Here is a 21,767-nt window from a genome sequence, read left to right as displayed (position 1 = left end):
TTTTTCTCTTTTCGTGAAGGATAACATCTGTTGGCAGTCGGATAAGTCTATTGTCCTGTCCTGTGGAATCCCAGAAGTCTGATAGCCTGCATTCATTATATCTTGTCTCTGTTCCCTTTAGTCAATGCTGGCAGTGTTTCTGTTGATAAAACTTCATCTCTATTCCTGGCTTCTGCTGAGATGCCTGATTGATCGGTGAGACACACCTGTCACCTCTTTATCAAAGGATTGTCCAGCCATAACCTTGGTTTTGCCTCCTGAACATGCTTTCATATTACATGGCTAAGCTGAGATTTTTCTAAATCTTCAAGTTCTGGTTCCTTTTTGCTTAACAATTCCTTCTTCAATGGATCTTTCTCCTCTCCATACATTTTACAATGAGCAGCAAGCAGAAACCAGGCCACACCTTCAACACTGCTCAGAGATCTCCTTAGCTAAATATCCAGGTTCAGCACTTAGAATTTTTACCTTCCACCCAACACTAGGATACCATTCGTCCAAGTTCTTTTTTACTTTATAAAAATCAACTTTTGACCAATTTCCAATAGCATGCTCCTCATTTCTTTCTGAGATCTCACCAGAATCATCTCTAATACCCATATTCCTACCCATAGTCTCTTCAAGGCAATCTAGGCTTTTTCTAGCATGTACCTCAAAACACTTCCAGTCTTGGCCCATTTCCAGTTTTAAAGCCACTTCTATATTTTTAGGTATTTGTTATAGCAGCATGCCACTTTTTGGTACCAAAATCTGTTTCAGTCTGCTAGGTACATAAGAAAGTACCACAGACTGTGTGGCTTAAACAACAGAAATGTATTTTCTCACAGTTCTGAAGGCTAGAAGTCCTAGATAGATGTTGGCAAGTTTGCTTTCTTCCGAGGCCTGCCTCCTTGGCTTGTAGGTGGCCATCCTCTGTGTCTTCACGTGATCTTTCCTCTGTATGGGCATCCCCGGTGTCTCTGTGTGTGTCCCAATTTTCTCTTTTTTATAAGGACAGCAGTCAGTTGTACAAGGGCCTCGTTTTAGTTTAATCACCTCTTTAAAGACTTTATCTCCAAATATGGTCACATTCTGAGGTACTTCAGGGTAGGGCTTCAACGTATGCATGGGGCTGGATGTAGTTTAGCCCATGATAATCATTCGGCATGAATAATCAGCTGCGGAACTTGTTAGATTTATCTGCATAACAATATTGCTTTCTTCCTAGTACTATGAAGTATTCCTTCGACAGTCCCCAATGGAACCCTGCCTTCTGTTTCATGAAGGTGGGTACTGGCGTGAGCTCATAGTCCGCACCAATAGCCGAGGGCACATGATGGCCATCATCACTTTCCATCCCCAGGAATTAAGACAGGTGAGACTCACAGAATGATAAGGGGCAGCTTCTGTAGCAGCCCTTATTTTCAGTATCCTGCAGTTGATTTTGGAAGTTTCAGGGAGATAGCAGAAACTACGCATCCACGAAATATTTGTGTGGGTGGGGAAGAGGGGTCGGGGGTGAGGAGGAGGCGATAGTGAGGATACTCTAACCACGCTGCTGGCATAATCCAACCACAGAGACTGAGGTGAGGTTACCAAGTTAATTATCATGTGAGGACTTCCAAGTATTTTCACAAGAACTTTGCCCATGGAAGTTGGTAGGTACTCTACTGACTCTAAAAGCCAATTCAGTAGAGAGGAGAATATAGTCAGAATTTCATAACTCAAATAATACTTTACATTTGTAATTCACTTAGGGCTTTGAAACATGTTAAAATATTCCTATACTTAATGTGATCGTCTCAACCCACCTGTAAAGTATGTGAGAGAAGGGAAAGAATTGTCATCCTCATTTCAGATGAGCAAATGGAGACATAGAAGTACCCCAGGTTGAAGAGCCAGTAAATAGCCAAGCTAGGTCTTGAACCCATGTCATTGATTCCTGACCTTTTTTTGGTAATTAAAAAAATTGAGTATAGTGGACACACAATTCCTGTGTCCTTTTATTTTTATGTATGTATGTATGTATGTATGTATTTAAAGAGATAAAACTGTTAATACCAAAGTAGATTCTAAGGCAGCAGGTATTACTAGAGATAAAAAAAGAAGACTTAATAAAGGTAGAAGGTTCACTTTAAAAGGAAAATACAACAAGTTAAAACTACATACACCTAATAACTGATAGAACTACAGGAAAATACACAATGCTACTTTAGTGGGAGATGCAATAAATAATGGTGAGCCTAGACAATGATAATATACATTAGTAAGTTTAACCTACATATGGCAAAAAAACCCTTTTATTCATTCATTCATTTATTCATTCATTCATTTTAATTCCAGTGTAGTTAACATACAATGTTATATTAGGCTCAGGTGTACAATATAGTGATTCAGCAATTCCATACATCACCCAGTGCTCATCACGACAAGTGCACTCCTTAGTCCTCATCACCTATTTCACCCATCCCCCCACCCACCTCCTGTCTGGTAACCATTGGATTGTTCTCTGTAGTTAAGAGTGTTTTCTTGGTTTGTGTCTCTGTCTCTCCCTCTTTCTTCCCTTTGCTTATTTGTTTTGTTTCTTAAATGCCACATATGAGTGAAATCGTATGGTATTTGTCTTTCTCCGACTGATTTATTTCACTTAGCATTTATACTGTCTAGCTCCATCCATGTTGTTGCATGGCAAGATTTCATTCTTTTCTTATGGCTGAATAGTGTGCCATTGTATATATATACACACCACTTCTTTATCCATTCATCTATTGATGGACACTTGGGCTGCTTCCATAATTTGGCTATTGTAAATAATGCTGCTATAAACATCAGAGTGCACATATCCCTTTGAATTAGTGTTCCTTTTTTTTTAAAGATTTTATTTATTTATTTGACAGAGATAGAGACAGCCAGAGAGAGAGAACACAAGCAGGGGGAGTGGGAGAGGAAGAAGCAGGCTCATAGCGGAGGAGCCTGATGTGGGGCTCGATCCCACAATGCCAGGATCACGCCCTGAGCCAAAGGCAGATGCCCAACCACTGTGCCACCCAGGCGCCCCTGAATTAGTGTTCTTGAATTAAAAAATGGGCAGAAGACGTGAACAGACATATCTCCAAAGAAGACATACAGATGGCTAGCAAACACATGAAAAAATGCTCAACATTACTCGTCATCAGGGAAATGCAAGTGAAAACCACTAGGAGATATCACCTCATACCTTCCAGAATGGCTAAAATCAAAAATATAAGAAACAACAAGTGTTGGCAAGAATGTGGAGAAAAGGGAACGCTTCTGCACTGTTGGTAGGAATGTAAACTGGTATGGCCAGTGTGGAAAACAGTATGGAGGTTCCTCAAAAAGTTAAAAATAGAACTGCCCTATGATCCAGTAATCGCACTACTGGGTATTTATCCCCAAAATACAATTCTTGGCCTTTTAACTCTAGAGCTCCAGCATAGTTTATTCTGATATAACCTGTGTCAAGCTAATGTTTAGGCTCTCTGCAGTGATGTGAGAATTTTAAAATGTTCTGATCATTCCCTTCCATGCCCTCTTTCTTTTCTTTGAGGACACGTCGTTGAGGTGGTGTTTGGGTGGGTGGTTGGGATATTTGAAGTGGAGAAGTATAAAGGGAATTGAAAAGTTATTGCTTCTTCATAATGAGGCAAAAGCTTAGTTTAGCTCCTTGTTTACAATAGGAATTACTTTCACACTTTCTTTAGAAAAATATTACGGAGGCTCAAACTAGAGAAAGCACCAAGTCCATCGTATAGGATTTGCCAAAAGCTGATAAGCAAAGCAATACTTCTACTGAGATGTGAAAATAGTGTATTTTTTGTCATATAGAACATTGCTTTATGTTAAGTGTTATTTATAATAGGATTTGAGAAATGTGCCTTCTTGTCTGACTACTGCAGTGCTGATTATTGTAGAGCTTGGAGAGAAAATTTGTCAGAGATGAGTCTTTGCTTGACTCCTGATTTTGTGATCTGGGCAGGAGGAGCTCAGTGTTCAGAAGGAGGCTGTAAAGAAGTTTTTCACCAGTGGGCCAGGAGCAGTCTGTGACTTGACATCACTTTACTTCCAGGAAAGGTAAACCTGGGGTAGCCGGACAGCGAGGAGGAGGCTGATGGCTTGCCATATTTTGAGTTGTGGCTTGCTGAGGCAGGGCCGCTGGCTATGGAGGAACTGGGCTAAGTGATACCAGCCCTTGTACACCAGCCAGGTCTGGGAACTCAGGCTGGATTTAGAGGGTGTCTGCATATACCTCCATCCCCTGAGAGGGAGGGCCATGCCATGGAGGCTGTGTCTCCTAGCTGAGCTGCTGCCCACCCCCCAAACCACTAGAGATAGAATGGCCTGCTATTACAAAACGCTTTCTTAAAAATTCTTTTCCAGGGGCGCCTGGGTGGCTCAGTCGGTTAAGCGTCTGCCTTCGGCTCATGATCCCAGGGTCCTGGGATCCAGCCACGCATCCCGTTCTCTGCTCAGCGGGGAGTCTTCTTGTCCCTCTCCCTCTACCCCCTGCTTGTGCTGTCTCTCTCAAATGAATAAATAACATCTTTAAAAAAGTTCTTTTCCAGCACTATGATGCATTGCAGCCACCAGCAGTCCCCCTATCAGCTCCTATTTGGGGAACCCCACCTCTATGAAGATCTCCTGGGCTTGAAGATCCGCATCTCTCCAGACGCCTTTTTCCAGATTAACACTGCTGGTGCAGAGGTGCTGTACCGGACAGTGGGGGAGCTGAGCGGAGTGAACTCTAACACCATCCTCCTTGATATCTGCTGTGGAACTGGCAAGTGGCAGCCCAGGGCAGACTCTGCATGCTGCTTGGCTTCCATCCACCCAGCAGCCAGGGCCCGGGTGGGGAGGCGATGGTGGTGGTGCGGGCATACCATCATTGGTTGAAAATCCTCCTCTTGTCCTGTTACTTCCTCAGGTGTGATTGGTCTGTCTCTGGCTCAGTATGCCTCCCAGGTCCTTGGGATTGAGTTGGTGGAGCAGGCAGTGCAGAATGCCAGGTAGACTGCAGCCTTCAATGGTAACTGGAGGCAGAATGCAGAGCTGCAGTTGTTTCTGTGCTGTGAAAAGAGTTGTGTGGGAAGGGCCATCGACCATATCCATGATCCATGGAGAGGGAGGGAGGGTGTCCCGGAGTGACTGGAGTTGGGTCCTGATGGTTTTCTGAAAGGGGTCCCAATAGCTAATCCCCCCCGCTTTTTTTTTTTTTTTTTTGATCTGAGAGAAGAGCCTGAGGCAATAAACAGGCCTAGATGATAGGAAGAGAACTTGGCAAAACTTTGGATAATATAGACATTAGACTCATGAGGCATTCTAACATAATACAGTAGATTTCAAACAATTGTTAACAACAGAACCTTTTCTTTGAACAAAATTGTTTGCCAAACGATGGTACAGAACACAGATCTCCTTGTTCCCTCTACGCTACCTCTAGAAGACTCTTGAGGCTCTGAAAATCTCTAATATAGCAGAAAGAGCACTCAAGTAAAAGTCAAGGTTTTCTTCCTGGTATAGGTACTTCATGTGCTATGTGTCACTAAGTTTTAAAATAATATGTTCTAGTATCTCAAGCTGAAAGGCCTACTGAGATATTGCAAAGGAAAGTGTGTTGGCACCAATGAGGCTGCTCCAAAAGCATTCCTTTCCTTGTTACTCAGAGGTATGCCAGACCCACAGGGAGGATGGCAGAGCCCCGGCTCCTGTACGTTTCTGTAAAGTTGAAGGTCTCCGCCACCCCCCAGCCCCCCACCCCTTCCCTCACTACTGGGCTTGAGTTTTGAATTCTGTCCTGTGGGCCTCTCTTCTGCAGGCATCACCAACTGTGAGTTCCACGCTGGTCGAGCAGAGAAGATATTACCACAGCTACTAAAGTCAAAGGAAGATGGACAGTTCATTGTTGCTGTGGTGAACCCAGCCCGGGCGGGATTGCGTAAGAATGGACAGCTTTTCTGTTAACAGAGCTAGTTGGATGTTCTCATGTCCACCATCTGTAGTCCCTTACTCCCATACAGTGCTAAGGGGTCTCCCAGTGGGCTGGCTCTGAACCTACTTCTTTATTCCTAACCAATCCTACGTGCTAGCCAGTTGGTAGTGTCTGATAACCCAGACCATGACAGTTTAATTATATTAATAGCGGGGTGCCTGGGTGACTCAGGCAGTTAAGGGTCTGCCTTTGGCTCAGATCATGATCCCAGGGTCCTGGGATGGAGCCCCACATAGGGCTCCCTGTTCAGCAGGGAACCTGCTTCTCCCTCTGCCCCTCCCCCCCACTCATGTGTTCTCTCTTTCTCAAATAAATAAAATCTTTAAAGCAAAACAAAACAAAAATAATATTATTAATAGCAATGTGTTTCTTCCTACAGACTATCAGGTGGTTCAAGCCATTCGAAACTGCAGGGCTATCCGCACACTGATTTTTGTTTCCTGCAAGCCCCATGGTGAAACCACAAGGAACATCATTGAGTGAGTCTTGACTTCTTTTTTTATGTATTTTTTTATTGTTTTTAAAGATTTTGTTTATTGAGAGAAAGAGAGAAAGCATGAGAAGGGGGGACAGACAGAGAGAGAAGAGGGAGAAGCAGACGCCCCACTGAGCAGGGACTCTGACATGGGGCTCAATCCCAGGACCCAGGGATCACAACCTGAGCCAAAGGCAGCCACTTAACCAACTGAGCCACCCAGGTGCCCCGACTGACTTCTTTTTAAAATTATTTTTCTTCATTATCAAAGGAATCCTTATTTACTGTATAAATTTAGAAAACAGAGTAATATAAAGAGACAGAAAAAAAAGTCATTATACTACATCAAAAGTTAGTTATAGGGCCAGGTCTCGAGTAAGGCAAGTAAAACAACTCAATTTGGGTGCAAAATTTAGTAAGAGGGTGCAGAAAATCTCAGTAATTAAGATACATTTATACTGCATCATTTTCAAAAATCAAAATTAGTCCCAAGAAATCCATGATGAAAAACACTTTAAGATCTTTTTTAAAAAAGCAAGATCCACTCCTGTGCTTGCTAAACCCTGTCTCACTCACCTCACTATAATTCTGGTCCTGATTCCAATAAAACTTTATTTCAAAAAGCAGGGAACCAGTCTGCAGGTTATTTCCAATTTGATTTTCCAGAATATTACATTAAAATATTATTTGTCTTGATTACTGAGTTTTTTGTCAACCTCTTAAATTTTGTACCCAAGGAGAATGCCTCTTTCTTCACTCCAGTTCTGGTCCTGGTCAATTCTTTTGAATTTTGAAAAGTTTTCTTCCTTCTCTCTGTCTCTCTCTTCCTCCCTCCCTCCCTCCCTCTCCCTTTTATATAAGCAGTACGGTTTGTAATATTTGAACAACATAAGTGGGTATGAAGTACAGGTGATGTACCTGGATGAAATAAGTGAGAATTAAAAGTAAATGAATTGAGCTCTCAAGTCAGTGATCTAGAAAAAAATACTAAGCCTAAAGGAAAATGAAGGGAAAAATTAGTAGTGTTAGACAAAATCCAGAAATGAATGAACTACAAACAAAAAACCCCTGTAGACTTGACAAATAAGCAAGAAGATGTTATTAGAAGGAGAAAATAAAATAGATAAATCTAATCAAGAATATAAAGGAATAAAACATAAAAATATAGAGTCCTAAATGAGAAAAAGCATAACTACAACTATGAGGAAATTTTTAAAAATTATAAGAAAGTACTTCGTACAACTCCCTCACAATACATTTGAAAACCTAGATGGGCAATTTTGTGGGGAAATGAAAATGGATAATATTAATTGCAGAGGATGTAGGTAAACCTACACAGACCAGTAACCATGGAAAAGAATTAAGAAAGTTGTCAAAGAGCTTCTACCCAAAATAAAAGCATGAAGCCCATGTGTTTTCATAGTCTTATTTCCTTGTCTATGCTTGCACATTTACCTTTTCCAGTTGTCCTTTATTTTAAGTATATGAGTATACTTTATTTTAAGTATATTGAGTATATGATAAAGGTGGCACCTCACACCAATGGGAAGAAGATGGACTATTCAATAAATGGTGATGGACAACTGGGTAGCCACGGTGAAAAAAAACGTTGGATCTGTATCTCACACTGTATATACCAGGATAAATTACAAAGGAGTCAGATTGAAATGTAAAAAGGGGAAACCATAAATGTACCCCACAAAATCATTCAATTTCTTTATAATCCTTGAGTGCAGAAGCCCTTTCTAACTATGAAAATTCAATAGCCATATACTAAAAGGTAGTTAAGTTTGCTAACATAAAAAAATAACTTCTCCCTTTGTTACACCATACACAGAAATGAATTCAAAATGGATTATAGAACTAAATGTAAGATTTGAAACATAGGAATAAATTTTTGTGACCTTGAGTTAGGCAAAGCTTTCTTAGATATGACATCAAAAACCCAAGCAACAATAACAATGAAAAATACAGGTATCAAATATGTGTGTGTGTGTGTAGTTGGACATCATCAAAGTTAAAAAAAACTTTCGGTTTTTTTTTAAACTTTGTTTTTTTGTTAAAAAATTTTTCTTTTTTTTATTAAAAAAAACTTTATCAAGAAAGTGAGAAGACAACTCATAGAATGGGAGAAAATATTTGCAAATCATTTATCTAATAAGGGACAGGTATCCAAAAGCCAGACACAAAGGGCCACATCTTCTATGATTCCATTTGTAGGAAATGTCCAGACTAGGCAGATCTCAAGAGACAGAAAGTAGATTTATGGTTGCCTAAGGCTGAGGGTTGGAGGGTTGCAGAGAAATGGGGAGTTAGGGCTAAGGAGTGTGTGATACCTTCTTGGGTTAATGAAAATATTCCAAAATTGATTGCTCTGATAGACGCACAACTCTGAGTATACTGAAAACCACTGAACAGTATAAATGAGTGAGCTGTATGGTATGTGAATTATATCTCAATGAAACCATTAAAAAATCAATAACTTACATGATAAAAAGCACCAAAATCAAAGATGGGAGACAATATACAGACTGGAAAAGTATTTGTAGTTTAAATTATAAAGAATTTGGGGCACCTGGGTGGCACAACGGTTAAGCGTCTGCCTTCAGCTCAGGGCGTGATCCCGGCGTTCTGGGATCGAGTCCCACATCAGGCTCCTCCGCTATGAGCCCCCTTCTTCCTCTCCCACTCCCCCTGCTTGTGTTCCCTCTTTCGCTGGCTGTCTCTATCTCTGTCAAATAAATAAATAAAATCTTTAAAAAAAAATAAATTATAAAGAATTTTTTCCTTAATTTATAACAAACTCTTAGAGATTGATTTAAAAAAAAATAACATCTGACTAAGGGTTAGTATCTGAAGTGTATAAAGAACTTATCTGGGATGCCTGGGTGGCTCAGTCAGTTGGGCGGCTGCCTTCAGCTCAGGTCATGATCCTGGGGTCCTGGGATAGAGTCCCACGTCAGGCTCCTTGCTCAGTGGGGAGCCTGCTTCTCCCATTTTGCCTGCTGCTCCCCGCCTGCCTCTGCTCTGTCTCTCTCTGTCTGTCTCTCTCTCTCTCTGAGAAATGGATAAATAAAATCTTTTAAAAAAAAGAACTTATCAAACTCCCAAAAAACAAATAATCCAGTTAAGAAATGAGCAGAAGACATGAATAGACATTTTTCCAAAGAAGACATGCAGATGGCCAACAGACACATGAAAAGATGCTTAACATCACTCCTCAGCAGGGAAATGCAAATCAAAACTGCAATAGATATTACCTCAGTCCTGTCAGAATGGCTAAAATTAACAACACAGGAAAGGGCAGGTGTTGGTAAAGATATGGAGAAAGGGGAACCCTCTTTCACTGTTGGTGGGAATACAAACAGAGGTGAAGCCACTGTGGAAAACAGTATGGAGGTTTCTCAGAAAGTTAAAAATAGAACTATCCTGCAATCCAGGAATTGCACTACTAGGTATTTAGCCAAAGGATACAAAAGTAGCGATTTGAAGGGACACATGCACCCTGATGTTTATTTCAGCATTATCAACAATAGCCAAATTATGGAAAGAGCCCAAATGTCCATTGATGAATGGATAAAGAAGTTGTGGAGTGTATATGTATACGTGTATATGTGTGTGTGTGTGTATATATATATATATGTCCATATATAGATGCATACACACACACGCAGGCATACACACACACGGGAATATTACTCAGCCATCAAAAAGAATGAAATCTTGCCATTTGCAATGACGTGGATGGAGCTAGAGTGTATTATGCTAAGCGAAATAAGGCAGTTAGAAAAAGACAAATACCATATGATTTCACTCATATGTGGAATTTAAGAAATGAAACAGATCAGCATGGGGGAAAAAGAGAGAGGCAAACCATAAAAGAGACTCTTAACTATGGAGAACAAACAGAGGGTTGCTGGAGGGGAGGTGGGCAGGGAGATGGGTTAAATGAATGATGGGGATTAAGGAGGGCACTTGTGATGAGCACTGAGTGTTGAATGTAAGTGATGCATCACTAAATTCTACTCCTAAAATTAATATTACACTGTAAGTTAACTAACTGGAATTTAAATAAAAGCTTGAAATAAAAGAAAAAGAAAAAAACACAAAAGAAAAAGGAACAGAAGAAAGAAAATATAAGTGTGCTTATGAACAATGAAAGGATGCTCAGTCTCTTCCATTATAATGGAAATGCAAATTAAATGTACACCGAGGGGGCGCCTGGGTGGCTCAGTGGTTAAGCGTCTGCCTTCGGCTCAGGGCGTGATCCCGGCGTTCTGGGATCGAGTCCCACATCAGGCTCCTCCGCTATGAGCCTGCTTCTTCCTCTCCCACTCCCCCTGCTTGTGTTCCCTCTCTTGCTGGCTGTCTCTCTCTGTCAAATAAATAAATAAAATCTTTAAAAAAAAATAAATAATTAAATGTACACCGAGATACCACTTTTTACATCTCAGATGGGCAAAAAGAAGTTCAAAAGTTTGATAATACACTGTTGGCAATACTAAGAGGAAACATGAATTCTAAAAAATTACTAGTCAGAGTGTAAATTGGTATCATTCCTATGGAGGGAAATTTAGCAATATAGATTATAAATGTATATATACCCCTTAAATCAGTAATTCCATTCCTGAGGCTTTATCTTATGTGACACATGTAAAATGACCTAGATACAAAGTTCTTTATTACAATATTATAACAGCAAGCAATGAAATATCTTAAAAGTCCATCAGTGGGGAACTGGTTAAACCATCAATGCTCTGTCCATACGATGGAATACTGTGCTGCTATAAAAAGGAATGCAGATGGTCTCTGTACAGATCTAGAAAGATCTCTAAGGTGTGTTATTTTTGAACAGCAGCTTTATTGAGATATAATTCATATATAAAATTCATCTCTTTAAAAGTGCATAATTCTGTGTTTTTTAGTATGTTCTTGGACTTGCGTGGCCATCACCACTATTTCCAGAACATTTTCATCACTTCAAAAAGAAACCCTGCACCTCTCACCTGTTACTCCCCATTTTTCCCTAATCCCCTGGCCTTAGGCAACCACTAATCTACTTTTCTGTCTTTATGGATTTGCTTATTCTGCCCTCTTCATACAAATGAAGTCATACAATATGTAGTTCTTTGCATCTGGCTTCTTTCACTTATGCAATGTTCATCCTTGCATGGTGGTAGCATGTATCAGTGTTTCATTCCTTTATGGCTGAATAATACTTCACTTCATGGATATATCACATTTTATTTTTTTAAAGATTTTTAAATTTATTTGAGAGAGAGAAAGCGAGAGAGCACAAGCAGAGGCGGGGAGGGGCAGAGGAGAGGGAGAAGCAGACTCCCCACTGAGCAGGAAGCCCGAGGACTCAATCCCAAGACCCTGGGATCATGACCCGATCCGAAGGCAGCCATTTAACCAACTGAGTCACCCAGGTGCCCCAATATATCACATTTTATATATTCATGTGTCAGCTGATAGACATTTGGGTTGTTTCCACTTTTTGCCGCTTGTGAATAATGCTGCTATGAACATTCATGTGCAAATTTTTGTGTGGACATAGGCTTTCATTTCTCTTGGGTAGATACCTAGGAGTGGAATTGCGGGTCACGTAGTAACTCTGTGTTAACCTTTTGAGGAACTGCCAGCCTGTTTTCCAAAGAGCTTCCCCATTTTACATTTCCACCAGCAGCCTATGAGGGTTCCAATTTGCCGACATCCTCACCAACTCTTGTTACTGTCTGTCTGTTTTATTATATTCATTCGAATGGGTGAAAAGTGGTATGTCCTTGTGGTTTTGATTTCTATTTTCTCAGTGGCTAATGATGTTGAGCATTTTTTCATGTGCTTATTGTCCATTTGTATATCTTCTTTGGAGAAATGTCTATTCAGACCCTTTGCCCATTTTTTTAAAAAGATTTTATTTATTTATTCGACAGAGATAGAGACAGCCAGCAAGAGAGGGAACAGAAGCAGGGGGAGTGGGAGAGGAGGAAGCAGGCTCATAGCGGAGGAGCCTGATGTGGGGCTCGATCCTGTAACGCTGGGATCACGCCCTGAGCCGAAGGCAGACGCTTAACCGCTGTGCCACCCAGGCACCCCTCTCTACTTCTGATTTTTAATTGGATTGTCTTTTTTTTATTGTTTTAAGATTTCTTAATATATTCTAGATACAAGTCCCTTATCGGATACGTGATTTGCCAAAATTGTCTCCTGTGGGTTCTCTGTTCACTTTCTCGATGGTGTCCTTTGAAGCATAAGAGTATTAATTTTCTTTTTTTTTAAGATTTTATTTATTTGAGAGAGAGAGAGTGCACACAGAGGGAGAGGGAGAGGGAGATGCAGACTCCCAGCTGAGCAGGGAGATCCCAGGACCCTGAGACCATGACCTGAGCTGAAGGCAGACGCTTTACTGACTAATCCACCCAGGCGCCCCAGGAGTATTAGTTTTCAATTTGTCCAGATTGTTTTCTTTCTTTCTTTCGTTCTTTCTTTCTTTTTTTCTTTTCTTTTCTTTTCTTTTCTTTTCTTTTCTTTTCTTTCTTTCTTTCTTTCTTTCTTTCTTTCTTTCTTTCTTTAAGATTTTATTTATTTATTTGACAGAGAGAGAAACAGTGAGAGAGGGAACACAAGCAGGGGAAGCAGGAGAGGGAGAAGCAGGCTCCCCACCAATCAGGGAGCCCGATGTGGGGCTTGATCCCAGGACCCTGGGACCCTGACCCAAGCTGAAGGCAGACACTTACCGACTGAGTCATCCAGGCGCCCCTGTCCAGACTATTTTCTTTTGTGGCTTGTGATTTTGGTTCTAAGGTCTGTTACTAAGTGGAAATAGTAAGGTGTGTAGAATTGTTTATATAACAGTAAACTGTCTTTGTAAAAAAGGACAAAAGATTAGGAGAATATGGATTTATATTTGTGCAGGCATAGAGAAACTGGTAATTTATTTAAGAAACTGATAATAGTAGCTATCTATGGTGGGGAAGAACTGTGGAGATGGGTGTCCTAGTTGGGAAGGAGACTTCACCGAATAGCTTTTTATATTATCTCACTTTTGAATATAATGAAAGTATTTATTATGCAAGACAATAAATTTAAAAATGCAATGATTAAGAGTAAACCTAGGATTCTGCTAACACAGTGAGTAAAATAATAAATAGGGCCTTAAAAAGGTAAGGAAAATTTATTTTGAAAAGACAGTACGTGCATATGGTAGAAAAACTCAACGATACAAAAGAGTATGCAGTGAATAAAATGAGTCTATTTCTTACTCCTTGCCCCTAATCCTTCAGATGTCACCACTCTAACCAGTTTCTTGTGTAGCCTATCAGAGATATTCTGTGACTATACAAGTTCGTGTGTGTGCATGTGTGTACACATGCAGGTATGTATACATACCATCCCTCTCTCTCTCTCTCTTTTGTTTTTAACAAATAGAAATGAACTAAAACACTGTTCTGCCCCATGCTTTTCACTTAACATTAGATTTTGGAGATTGTTCTACGATGATGTAGAATCTGCATCAGTACTTACAGGTCTACTTAATTTTTTAAATAGGCTATGTAGTTTTAACTTACATAAATATGTCATTTAACTAGTCCCTTGCTCATGAATTTTAAGGTTGTTTCTACTCTGTTGGGATCACAGTGTTGCAATGAATATCCTTGCACATATACCTTTTTTTCTAAAAGATTTTATTTATTTATTTGACAGAGATAGAGACAGCCAGCGAGAGAGGGAACACAAGCAGGGGGAGTGGGAGAGGAAGAAGCAGGCTCACAGCAGAGGAGACTGATGTGGGGCTTGATCCCAGAATGCTGGGATCACACCCTGAGCTGAAGGCAGACGCTTAACAACTGCGCCACCCAGGCGCCCCGCACATATACCTTTGTACATATGTGCAGTGTATAGGTATATGTGATGAATAAGTATATGTGATAGTATATATAGTAGATAAATTCCTGTTGTGGAGTTGCTGAGTTAAAGGATATATACTTTTAACATTTTCAGCTATTTTCTAACAAAGCTCTAGAATTAACTTATCAAAAATATCCTTTTGGGATTGTGATTAGAAGCACATTGAACTTACTAATTTAGGGAGAATTGAAATCTTTACAATATTTTTTCTGTCCAGGTATGTTGTATGTCTCTTCAGTTATTCTAGTCTTATATAATTCTCTAAAGCTATATATATAATATATATATATATATAATATATATATGTATATATATAATTTTTTCCAATATAGGTCTTTCTTCATAAGGTTAATATAAGATATTGTAAACAGCAATATTTTATTGCTATTATGAATGGGACCTTTTTCATTACTTTTTCTAAGTGGTTCTTGCCAACCTTGTGTCCAGCTTCCTCATTCTTTTATTAGTTTTATTTGTTTTCTAGTTGATTCTCTTGCTTGGTAGCTGGCCATTTTCTTGGTAGCTGGCCTTGTGACCACCATATCAAAACCAGTTTTGTCTCTCTCCTTCCAATACTTTTTCTTTCTTATTACATTGGATAAGAAAATGTTCCATTTTAGGGGCACCTGGGTGGCTCAGTCAGTTAAGCATCTGCCTTTGGCTCAGATTATGATCTCAGGGTCCTGGGATCGAGCCCCACATCGGTTTCTTCTACTCAGCAGGGAGTCTGCTTCTCCCTCTCCCTCTCCCTCTGTGTATACTCTCTCTCTCTTCCTCTGTCTCTGTCTCTCTCTCTCAAAGAAATAAATAAAATCTTTAAAATTTTTTAAGAAAATGTTCCATTGTAGAAGCACTAGTGAATATCTTGTCTTGTTCTGATTTCAGTGGGACAGTGCTATTTAAACTGTTGAGAGTCAGCCAGGGAAACAACTCTTTTGCTTCATTGGTTTGAGAGTAAATTGGCACAATCTTTTTCAGAGCAGTTTAGTGGTATATATCTTAGGGCCTTGCAAACATATAGGCCCTTCAACTCAGTAGTTCTACTAAACAACTAAAATGTGTGCAAAGATATAACTATTAAGGATATTCATGGAGGACTTTTTCAAATAGCAAAGTGTTAGGAACAGCTTAAATTTCCAATAGCAAGGGATTAGATAAATATGGTACACACATTTAATGAAATACCGTATAGTCAATAAATGTGAAGTAGCCTGGCATGTAGTGGAGAGATGGATGTGCTCTATGATGAACTAAAGAAACTGGTTGTAAAGCAGTATGTACAATATGTACAGCGGGACTCCATTTTAAGAAACCAATTTAAATATACATATTTAGAAAGATATATCCTGGAAAGTCAGCAGTGGTTCTCCTTGGTGAGTTTATGAGGGAATTTTTGTGCTTATTTTTGCTTGACTGCCTTTGAAATAAGGGAAAAGAATAATCTACTTTGAAAAATTTTGATAGAATAATTTAATTCAGTAATATTTATTAATTTTCATGTGCAAATCATACAGAAAAGTATATGACTTAGGCTGCTTGCTCTATGCACTATTGAACTCTGTATCACAAACTGGGAACACAGAGATGAATAATAAGCAGTTTTAGCTTCATTTCCACCCTTGAAAAGATTTTACTTCACTGTGGAAGATGGTTTAAAAAAAAAAAAACCCAGGTAGTTACATTAACTACGGTAAATGTTGTTATAGAGAGTGACATATGGGGCTGTCGGAACACAGGGAAGGGCTTAATTTTTAAGACGGGGTGATCCTATAGGTTCTCTTTGGTTTCTAGGAACTGATACTATGATCTGTGTCTACAGGCTGTGCTGTCCTCCAGACTCTGCTAAGAAGCTCCTTGGTGAGCCTTTTGTCCTGAGAAAAGCCGTATCTGTGGATCTGTTCCCCCATACCCTGGACTGTGAGCTGGTGCTCCTCCTCGCTCGATAAGCAGCCTCCTGCGGGACTGCAGGCTGTTTATTAAGGCTGGAGTTTTAGGACCTTCCAGGTTTGGCATCTTGCTCCATTGCAGATCCTGAGAGCGTTATTGGAGAAACCAGTCTTTGGATCATGAGCAGGAAGAATATACAGGTGACCCTTGAACAACACGTGTTAGGGCTGCTGACCCCCTACACAGTCGGCAATCTACCTATACCTTTTGACTCCTCAAAAAGTTAACTAATATTAGCCTGCTGTTGATTGGAAGCCTTACTGATAACAGAACCAGTGAATTAACACATATTTTGTACGTTCTGTGTATTATATGTGGTATTCTTACAATAAAGTAAGCTAGAGAAAATAAAATGTTATTGAGAAAATACATTTACTGTATGGTATTTATTTAAAAAAATCCGTTATAAGTCCATCTGCATAGTTCAAATGTATGTTGTTAAAGGGTCAGCTACAGCAGGCCTTCTATCTGATGCAGATTTATAACCTTAGTTTTTAGGTTCCCTTGCTTTCACGGATGTTGGCCTGGTTGTGGCCACTCCTTGGTGCTGGATCTAGACTGTTCTTTCCTTTTGCTGTCAGCCTGTCATGGCTCCCTTGGTCCTAGTTCAGTCTTATCTCCTCTCTCTGACTCTGTTTGTGGTGTGGAGAGAACATAACTGAGCTTTTCTCTGCAGCTGGTAATAATAACACATTGACTTGGGTCTCTGTATTTGCTGATTTGGGTAGCTATGTTCTGCATTCATTAAGTGGCCAAAGATTAGAACTAGAAGCAAATCTAGTTTTTTTTAAAAAGCAGAGTAAGCTATAATGTGATTGCGGGGTGACTGGGTGATCTCAGAGCTGTATTCCTTTGAGTTTTCTAGGCTTTGAAGTTCTAGAATACCCTTTAAAAATGGTAGGAACAATAGCACCAATCAGTTCTCACCTAAGGGAGGAGAATTGGCTATAGTAGAAACACTGTGGCAAAGAAGATCTTCAAAGAAGAGACTGAATACCTATAATTGTGCTATGTAGTATGGACGCAGAAAGCTCCAGAATCCTGTAATGATCCAGTATATACGATAATAAACTGGATATGGAAACTGACATCCTCTAGTCCATGATTTCTTCAACTCTGGAGTTGTCCTTGGTTACTTGTCCAACAGTTTAGATTGTGTTTTGAATCTTTTAACAGCCTAAGGACATGTACAAAAATCTGATTTACAAAATGATATTGGGTCAACTAGTATTTTTCTCAATCCTAAATACTTCTGGAGAAGCCTCCTTCTCAGAAAAATGTGGCTGTTAAAGCTACCATATACATATCCATTTAAAAAAATGCTAGAAGGAAATAATGTAAAGTGATAAAAAAAAGTGTTGACTTATAGCAGTTTTCTTTTCATTTCCCTGTTTTTTGTTTTATATAATAGGGAAGCGACTTTTTATCTTCTCCTCTTTTGTTCCCCATATCTGTAAATGGCAAAACTATCTATTAGTTACCTAAGCCAGAAACCAGAGTTAGCTCTCTCAGTCTCATACCAACTGCCTACAAAGGAGGTTCCATCTAGATATCTTCTAGGTGCTCCAAACTCAAGATATCTAATGTTGCATGCTTCACATTTGCCCCCCAAACTTGTTCTTGCTTCTATATTCCCAGTCTTGATGAATATACTAATCTACTCGGTCACTCAAGCCAAAAGCTTGGGAATTATATCTGAGTCCTTCTCTCCTCTGTCCTTCCCCCATCCAACACATCACCAAGTCTCCATCCCTGTAGGTTACCATCGTTTCTTACCACATCATTGCTGAAAAGGCCATCTTTTTTTGTAAGATTTTATTTATTATTTATTTGCGAGAGAGAGAGCACAAGCAGGGGGTGTGGCAGGCAGAGGGAGAGGGAGAAGCAGACTCCCCGATGAGCAGGGAGCCCGACATGGGACTCCATCCCAGGACTCTGGAATATGACCTGAGCCAAAGGCAAATGCTTAACCAACTGAGCCACCCAGGCGCCCCTCAAAAGGCCATCTTCTTCTTCCTTTTTTTTTAGGATTTTATTTATTTGTTTGAGAGAGAGCACAATCAAGGTGAATGGCAGAGGGAGAAGTAGACTCCCCGCTGAGCAGGGAGTCTGATGCGGGACTCAGTCCCTGGACTCTGGGATCATGACCTGAGCTGAAGGCAGATGCTTAACCCACTGAGCCACCCAGGTGCCTCTCAAAAGGCCATCTTCTTAACTGATGCTGCTGTATCCACTCTCGCCCCCATCCATTCCATTCTCTATAGCCATAGTGAGTTTTCTAAAATGTCAATGTCATTGTGTTTCTTCAGTGCTTAAAATCTGTCATTGGCTTCTTACTGCTTTTAAAAAGTCCAAAATTCTTTTTTAAAAAGGTTTAATTTATTTATTTGAGAGAGAGTGAGAGAGAGCATGAGTGAGGGGTAAAGGCAGAGGGGGAGGGAGAAGCAGACTCCCTGCTGAGCAGGGCTTGAGCCAAGACCACGACTTGAGCCAAATGCAGACACCCAACCAACTGAACCACTCAGGTGCCCTAAAAAGTCCAAAATTCTCGATGTACCCTCAACACCCTTTCATAATCTGGACAGCCTAATTTTTCTATATGCATTAAGTGCCTTTCCCTGGAAAAGATAAATTTCTTCCATTCTGGTCCTTTTCATACTGTTCCTCCGCTTGGAGTGCACTTTCCGTTACCTCTTCTGGCTAATTTTACTTATCTTTCTGTTTTTAACTTAGATATTCCCCAAGGAATATAAAATTGGCCGTGGATAATCAGCTTCCTGCTAATTTTGTGAGTGTTATTGTCTTGCAAGATGAATTTAGAACCATGCTTCTGTCATCTTTCTTATGAAAACTTCCAAATATCAAGAAAGTTGAAAGAACAGTGCAATGAACACCAATATATTCACCAAGATTCAACAAATGTTAACATTTTGCCATATTTGCTTTATCTGTGTATCTGTTCTTTGGTAAACTATTGGAAAGTAAGTTGTAGATACGACATTTCACCTTTAATCCCTCTGCATACATCTTTTGAGCAGGACCTTTTTCCGTGTAACTCTGTGGTACATCATACCATAAGCACAGCAAGAATTAATAGTACCTCACAGATCTTCACAAATATTGTCTAATAATCTAACCCAGTGCTTCTTGAAATGTGATTTGCAGACTGCTTGATGGTTCACAGGGAGATAAGGAGCTTGTACCGTAGTCTATCAGTGCACTATATACTTCACTGAGAAATTTTTGTCACAAAAAAATCAGCTGAATAAAACAGTGTACTTAGTGACATAGTTCATTTACCTCTATGGGCTGGATGAGTAGACAGCTCTATATTCACATTTCCCCAGCTGTCTCCTAAATGCCTTTTTTAAAAAAAGATTATTTGAGAGAGAGAGCGAGAGAGAGCGCAAGCAGAGGGAGCAGTAGAGGGAGAGGGAGGAGCAGGCTCTCTGCTCAGCAGGGAGCCGGACACGGGGCTTGATCCTAGGACCCTGAGAATGTGACCTGAGCTGAAGGCAGATGTTTAACTGACCGAGCCACCCAGGCCCCCCTAAATGTCTTTTTTTTTTTTAAGATTTTATTTATTTATTTGACACAGAGAGCACACTCACAGCAGGGGGAGCAGCAGGCAGAGAAAGGGGGAGAAGCAGGCTCCCCACAGAGAGGGAGCCTGATGCGGGGCTCCATCCCAGGAGCCTGGGATCGTGACCTGAACCTAAGGCAGATGCTTAACCAACTGAACCACCCAGGTGCCCTCCTAAATGTCTTGTATAGCCAGTTCATATGTTGCATTTGGATGTGTTTCTTTTAATTTAGAACAGTCTCTCCACTTTTTTTTTTTTTTTAGATGGCACTGACTTTTAGACACCGGCTCTGCCCCACATTAGGAATCTGTCTGATTGTAGTGTCACCAGCCATCCTGGTTTGCTGTAATTGTCCTTTAAGCACTGATCCTATATCCCAGGATAGGATGCTTTGTTTCCTTATGGTGGTGTTTAGCTCTTTCTTCCAGCCCCTGAATTTCCTGTAAATGAGAAGTGCTTGGGATTAGAGGCTTGATTTGATTTGATTAAACCATTGTTTTTTGACAAGAATGCTTCATAAGCAATGCCGTGTGCTTTATGTCACATCTTATCAGGAGGCATGTAATGTCAGCTGTACACTCTTAGTAAGAGTGATGACTTAGGTGGTGGCCCTTAGAACTCTCCATGTGATTTTCTCTTTATAATTAACAAGACATCTGTGGGGTGTTACTTTGGTACCATATGATTGTCCTGTTCCCCAGTAACATCTCACCTAAAGATTTTAGCATCCTTTGATGATTGTTTCCTGACTCAGTGATTTGGTTTTCTGATTTTTAAAATGTATTCCCTGACTTGGTGATTTAATTGGGGTTGGCAAATGTTAATTTCCTGATTCTGTCATCCAGTCTATATTTCTTAGCTGGCATTCTTGTGTTTTGATGAGCTTTTCCTTGTCTATGGAATATGAATCAGAAAGGTGAAGTAAAAGCTTCTTTCTTTCCCCTTGAACACCAATTTTCGGAGCAAGAAGTTGATATAATAGTTACTTTCAATAGTAGCAGTTTCATTGATTTATTTTTATATCACTTGACTGTTTTTATTTAAATTCAGTATTTTACACTCAGTTCAGACATTTTCTTTGTAATATTAGCTCAAATTTTCACATTTGGACAGTGACAGTCTCTTCAGGCTGGCTTCCATGTCCTTTTTTTGTACATTTTAAAAGTTTATTTAAATTCTAGTTAGTTAACATATGGTATAATATTAGTTTCAGGTGTACAATGTAGTGATTCAACACCTCCTTACAACACCCGGCACTCATCATAACAAATGCACTCCTTAATCACCTATACAACCCATCCCCCCCCACCCCTGTAATGATCAGTTTGTTCTTTGTAGTTAAAAGCCTGTTTCTTGGTTTGCTCTCTCTCTTTCCCTCTGCTCGTTTGTTTTGTTTCTTAAATTCCACATATGAGTGAAGTCTTTCTCTGACTGATCTATTTTGCTTAGCATAATACTCTCTAGCTCCATCCATGTCTTTGCAGATGGCAGGATTTCATTCCTTTTATGGCTGAATAATATTCCATTGTATATATATACCATATCTTCTTTATCCATTCATCAGCCAGTGGATACTTGGGCTGTTTGGCTAATGTGAACAACGCTGCTATAAACATTAGGGTGCGTGTATCCTTTTGAATTAGTGTTTTTGTATTCTTTGGGTAAATGCCTAGTAGTGCAATTGCTGGATCATAGGATAGTTGTATTTTTAACTTTTTTAAAAAAATTATTTATTTATCTGCAAGAGAGAGAGAGTGAGCACACCAGCAGGGGGATTGGCAGGCAGAGGGAGAAGCAGGCTCCCCACTGAGTGGGGAGCCCGATGTAGGACTCGATCCCAGGACCCTGGGATCATGACCTGAGC

The 21,767-nt window shown here is 40.0% G+C and overlaps 2 protein-coding genes across 8 annotated transcripts in view; both read left to right on the top strand.

Moving 5' to 3' along the window:
- The window catches only part of TRMT2B (tRNA methyltransferase 2 homolog B), a gene marked incomplete at its 5' end in the record, with an annotated part of 45,366 nt that extends 28,678 nt beyond the window's left edge, over positions 1–16,688 (top strand). Inside the window, 7 exon segments of the mRNA XM_011236415.3 lie at positions 1,208–1,354; positions 3,977–4,071; positions 4,563–4,777; positions 4,922–5,023; positions 5,813–5,932; positions 6,366–6,465; positions 16,192–16,688. Coding sequence (XP_011234717.1) covers positions 1,208–1,354; positions 3,977–4,071; positions 4,563–4,777; positions 4,922–5,023; positions 5,813–5,932; positions 6,366–6,465; positions 16,192–16,318 — 906 coding nt within the window.
- DLG1 (discs large MAGUK scaffold protein 1) overlaps positions 1–21,767 on the top strand; it is a 1,062,265-nt gene that overhangs the window by 668,188 nt on the left and 372,310 nt on the right. The gene's annotated exons all lie outside the window — the stretch shown is intronic.

The sequence above is a fragment of the Ailuropoda melanoleuca genome, chromosome 1 (genome assembly GCF_002007445.2).
Source record: "Ailuropoda melanoleuca isolate Jingjing chromosome 1, ASM200744v2, whole genome shotgun sequence".
Taxonomy (NCBI): domain Eukaryota; kingdom Metazoa; phylum Chordata; class Mammalia; order Carnivora; family Ursidae; genus Ailuropoda; species Ailuropoda melanoleuca.
Note: the sequence above shows the minus strand (reverse complement) of the source record. Positions and strands in the feature narration are given on the sequence as shown.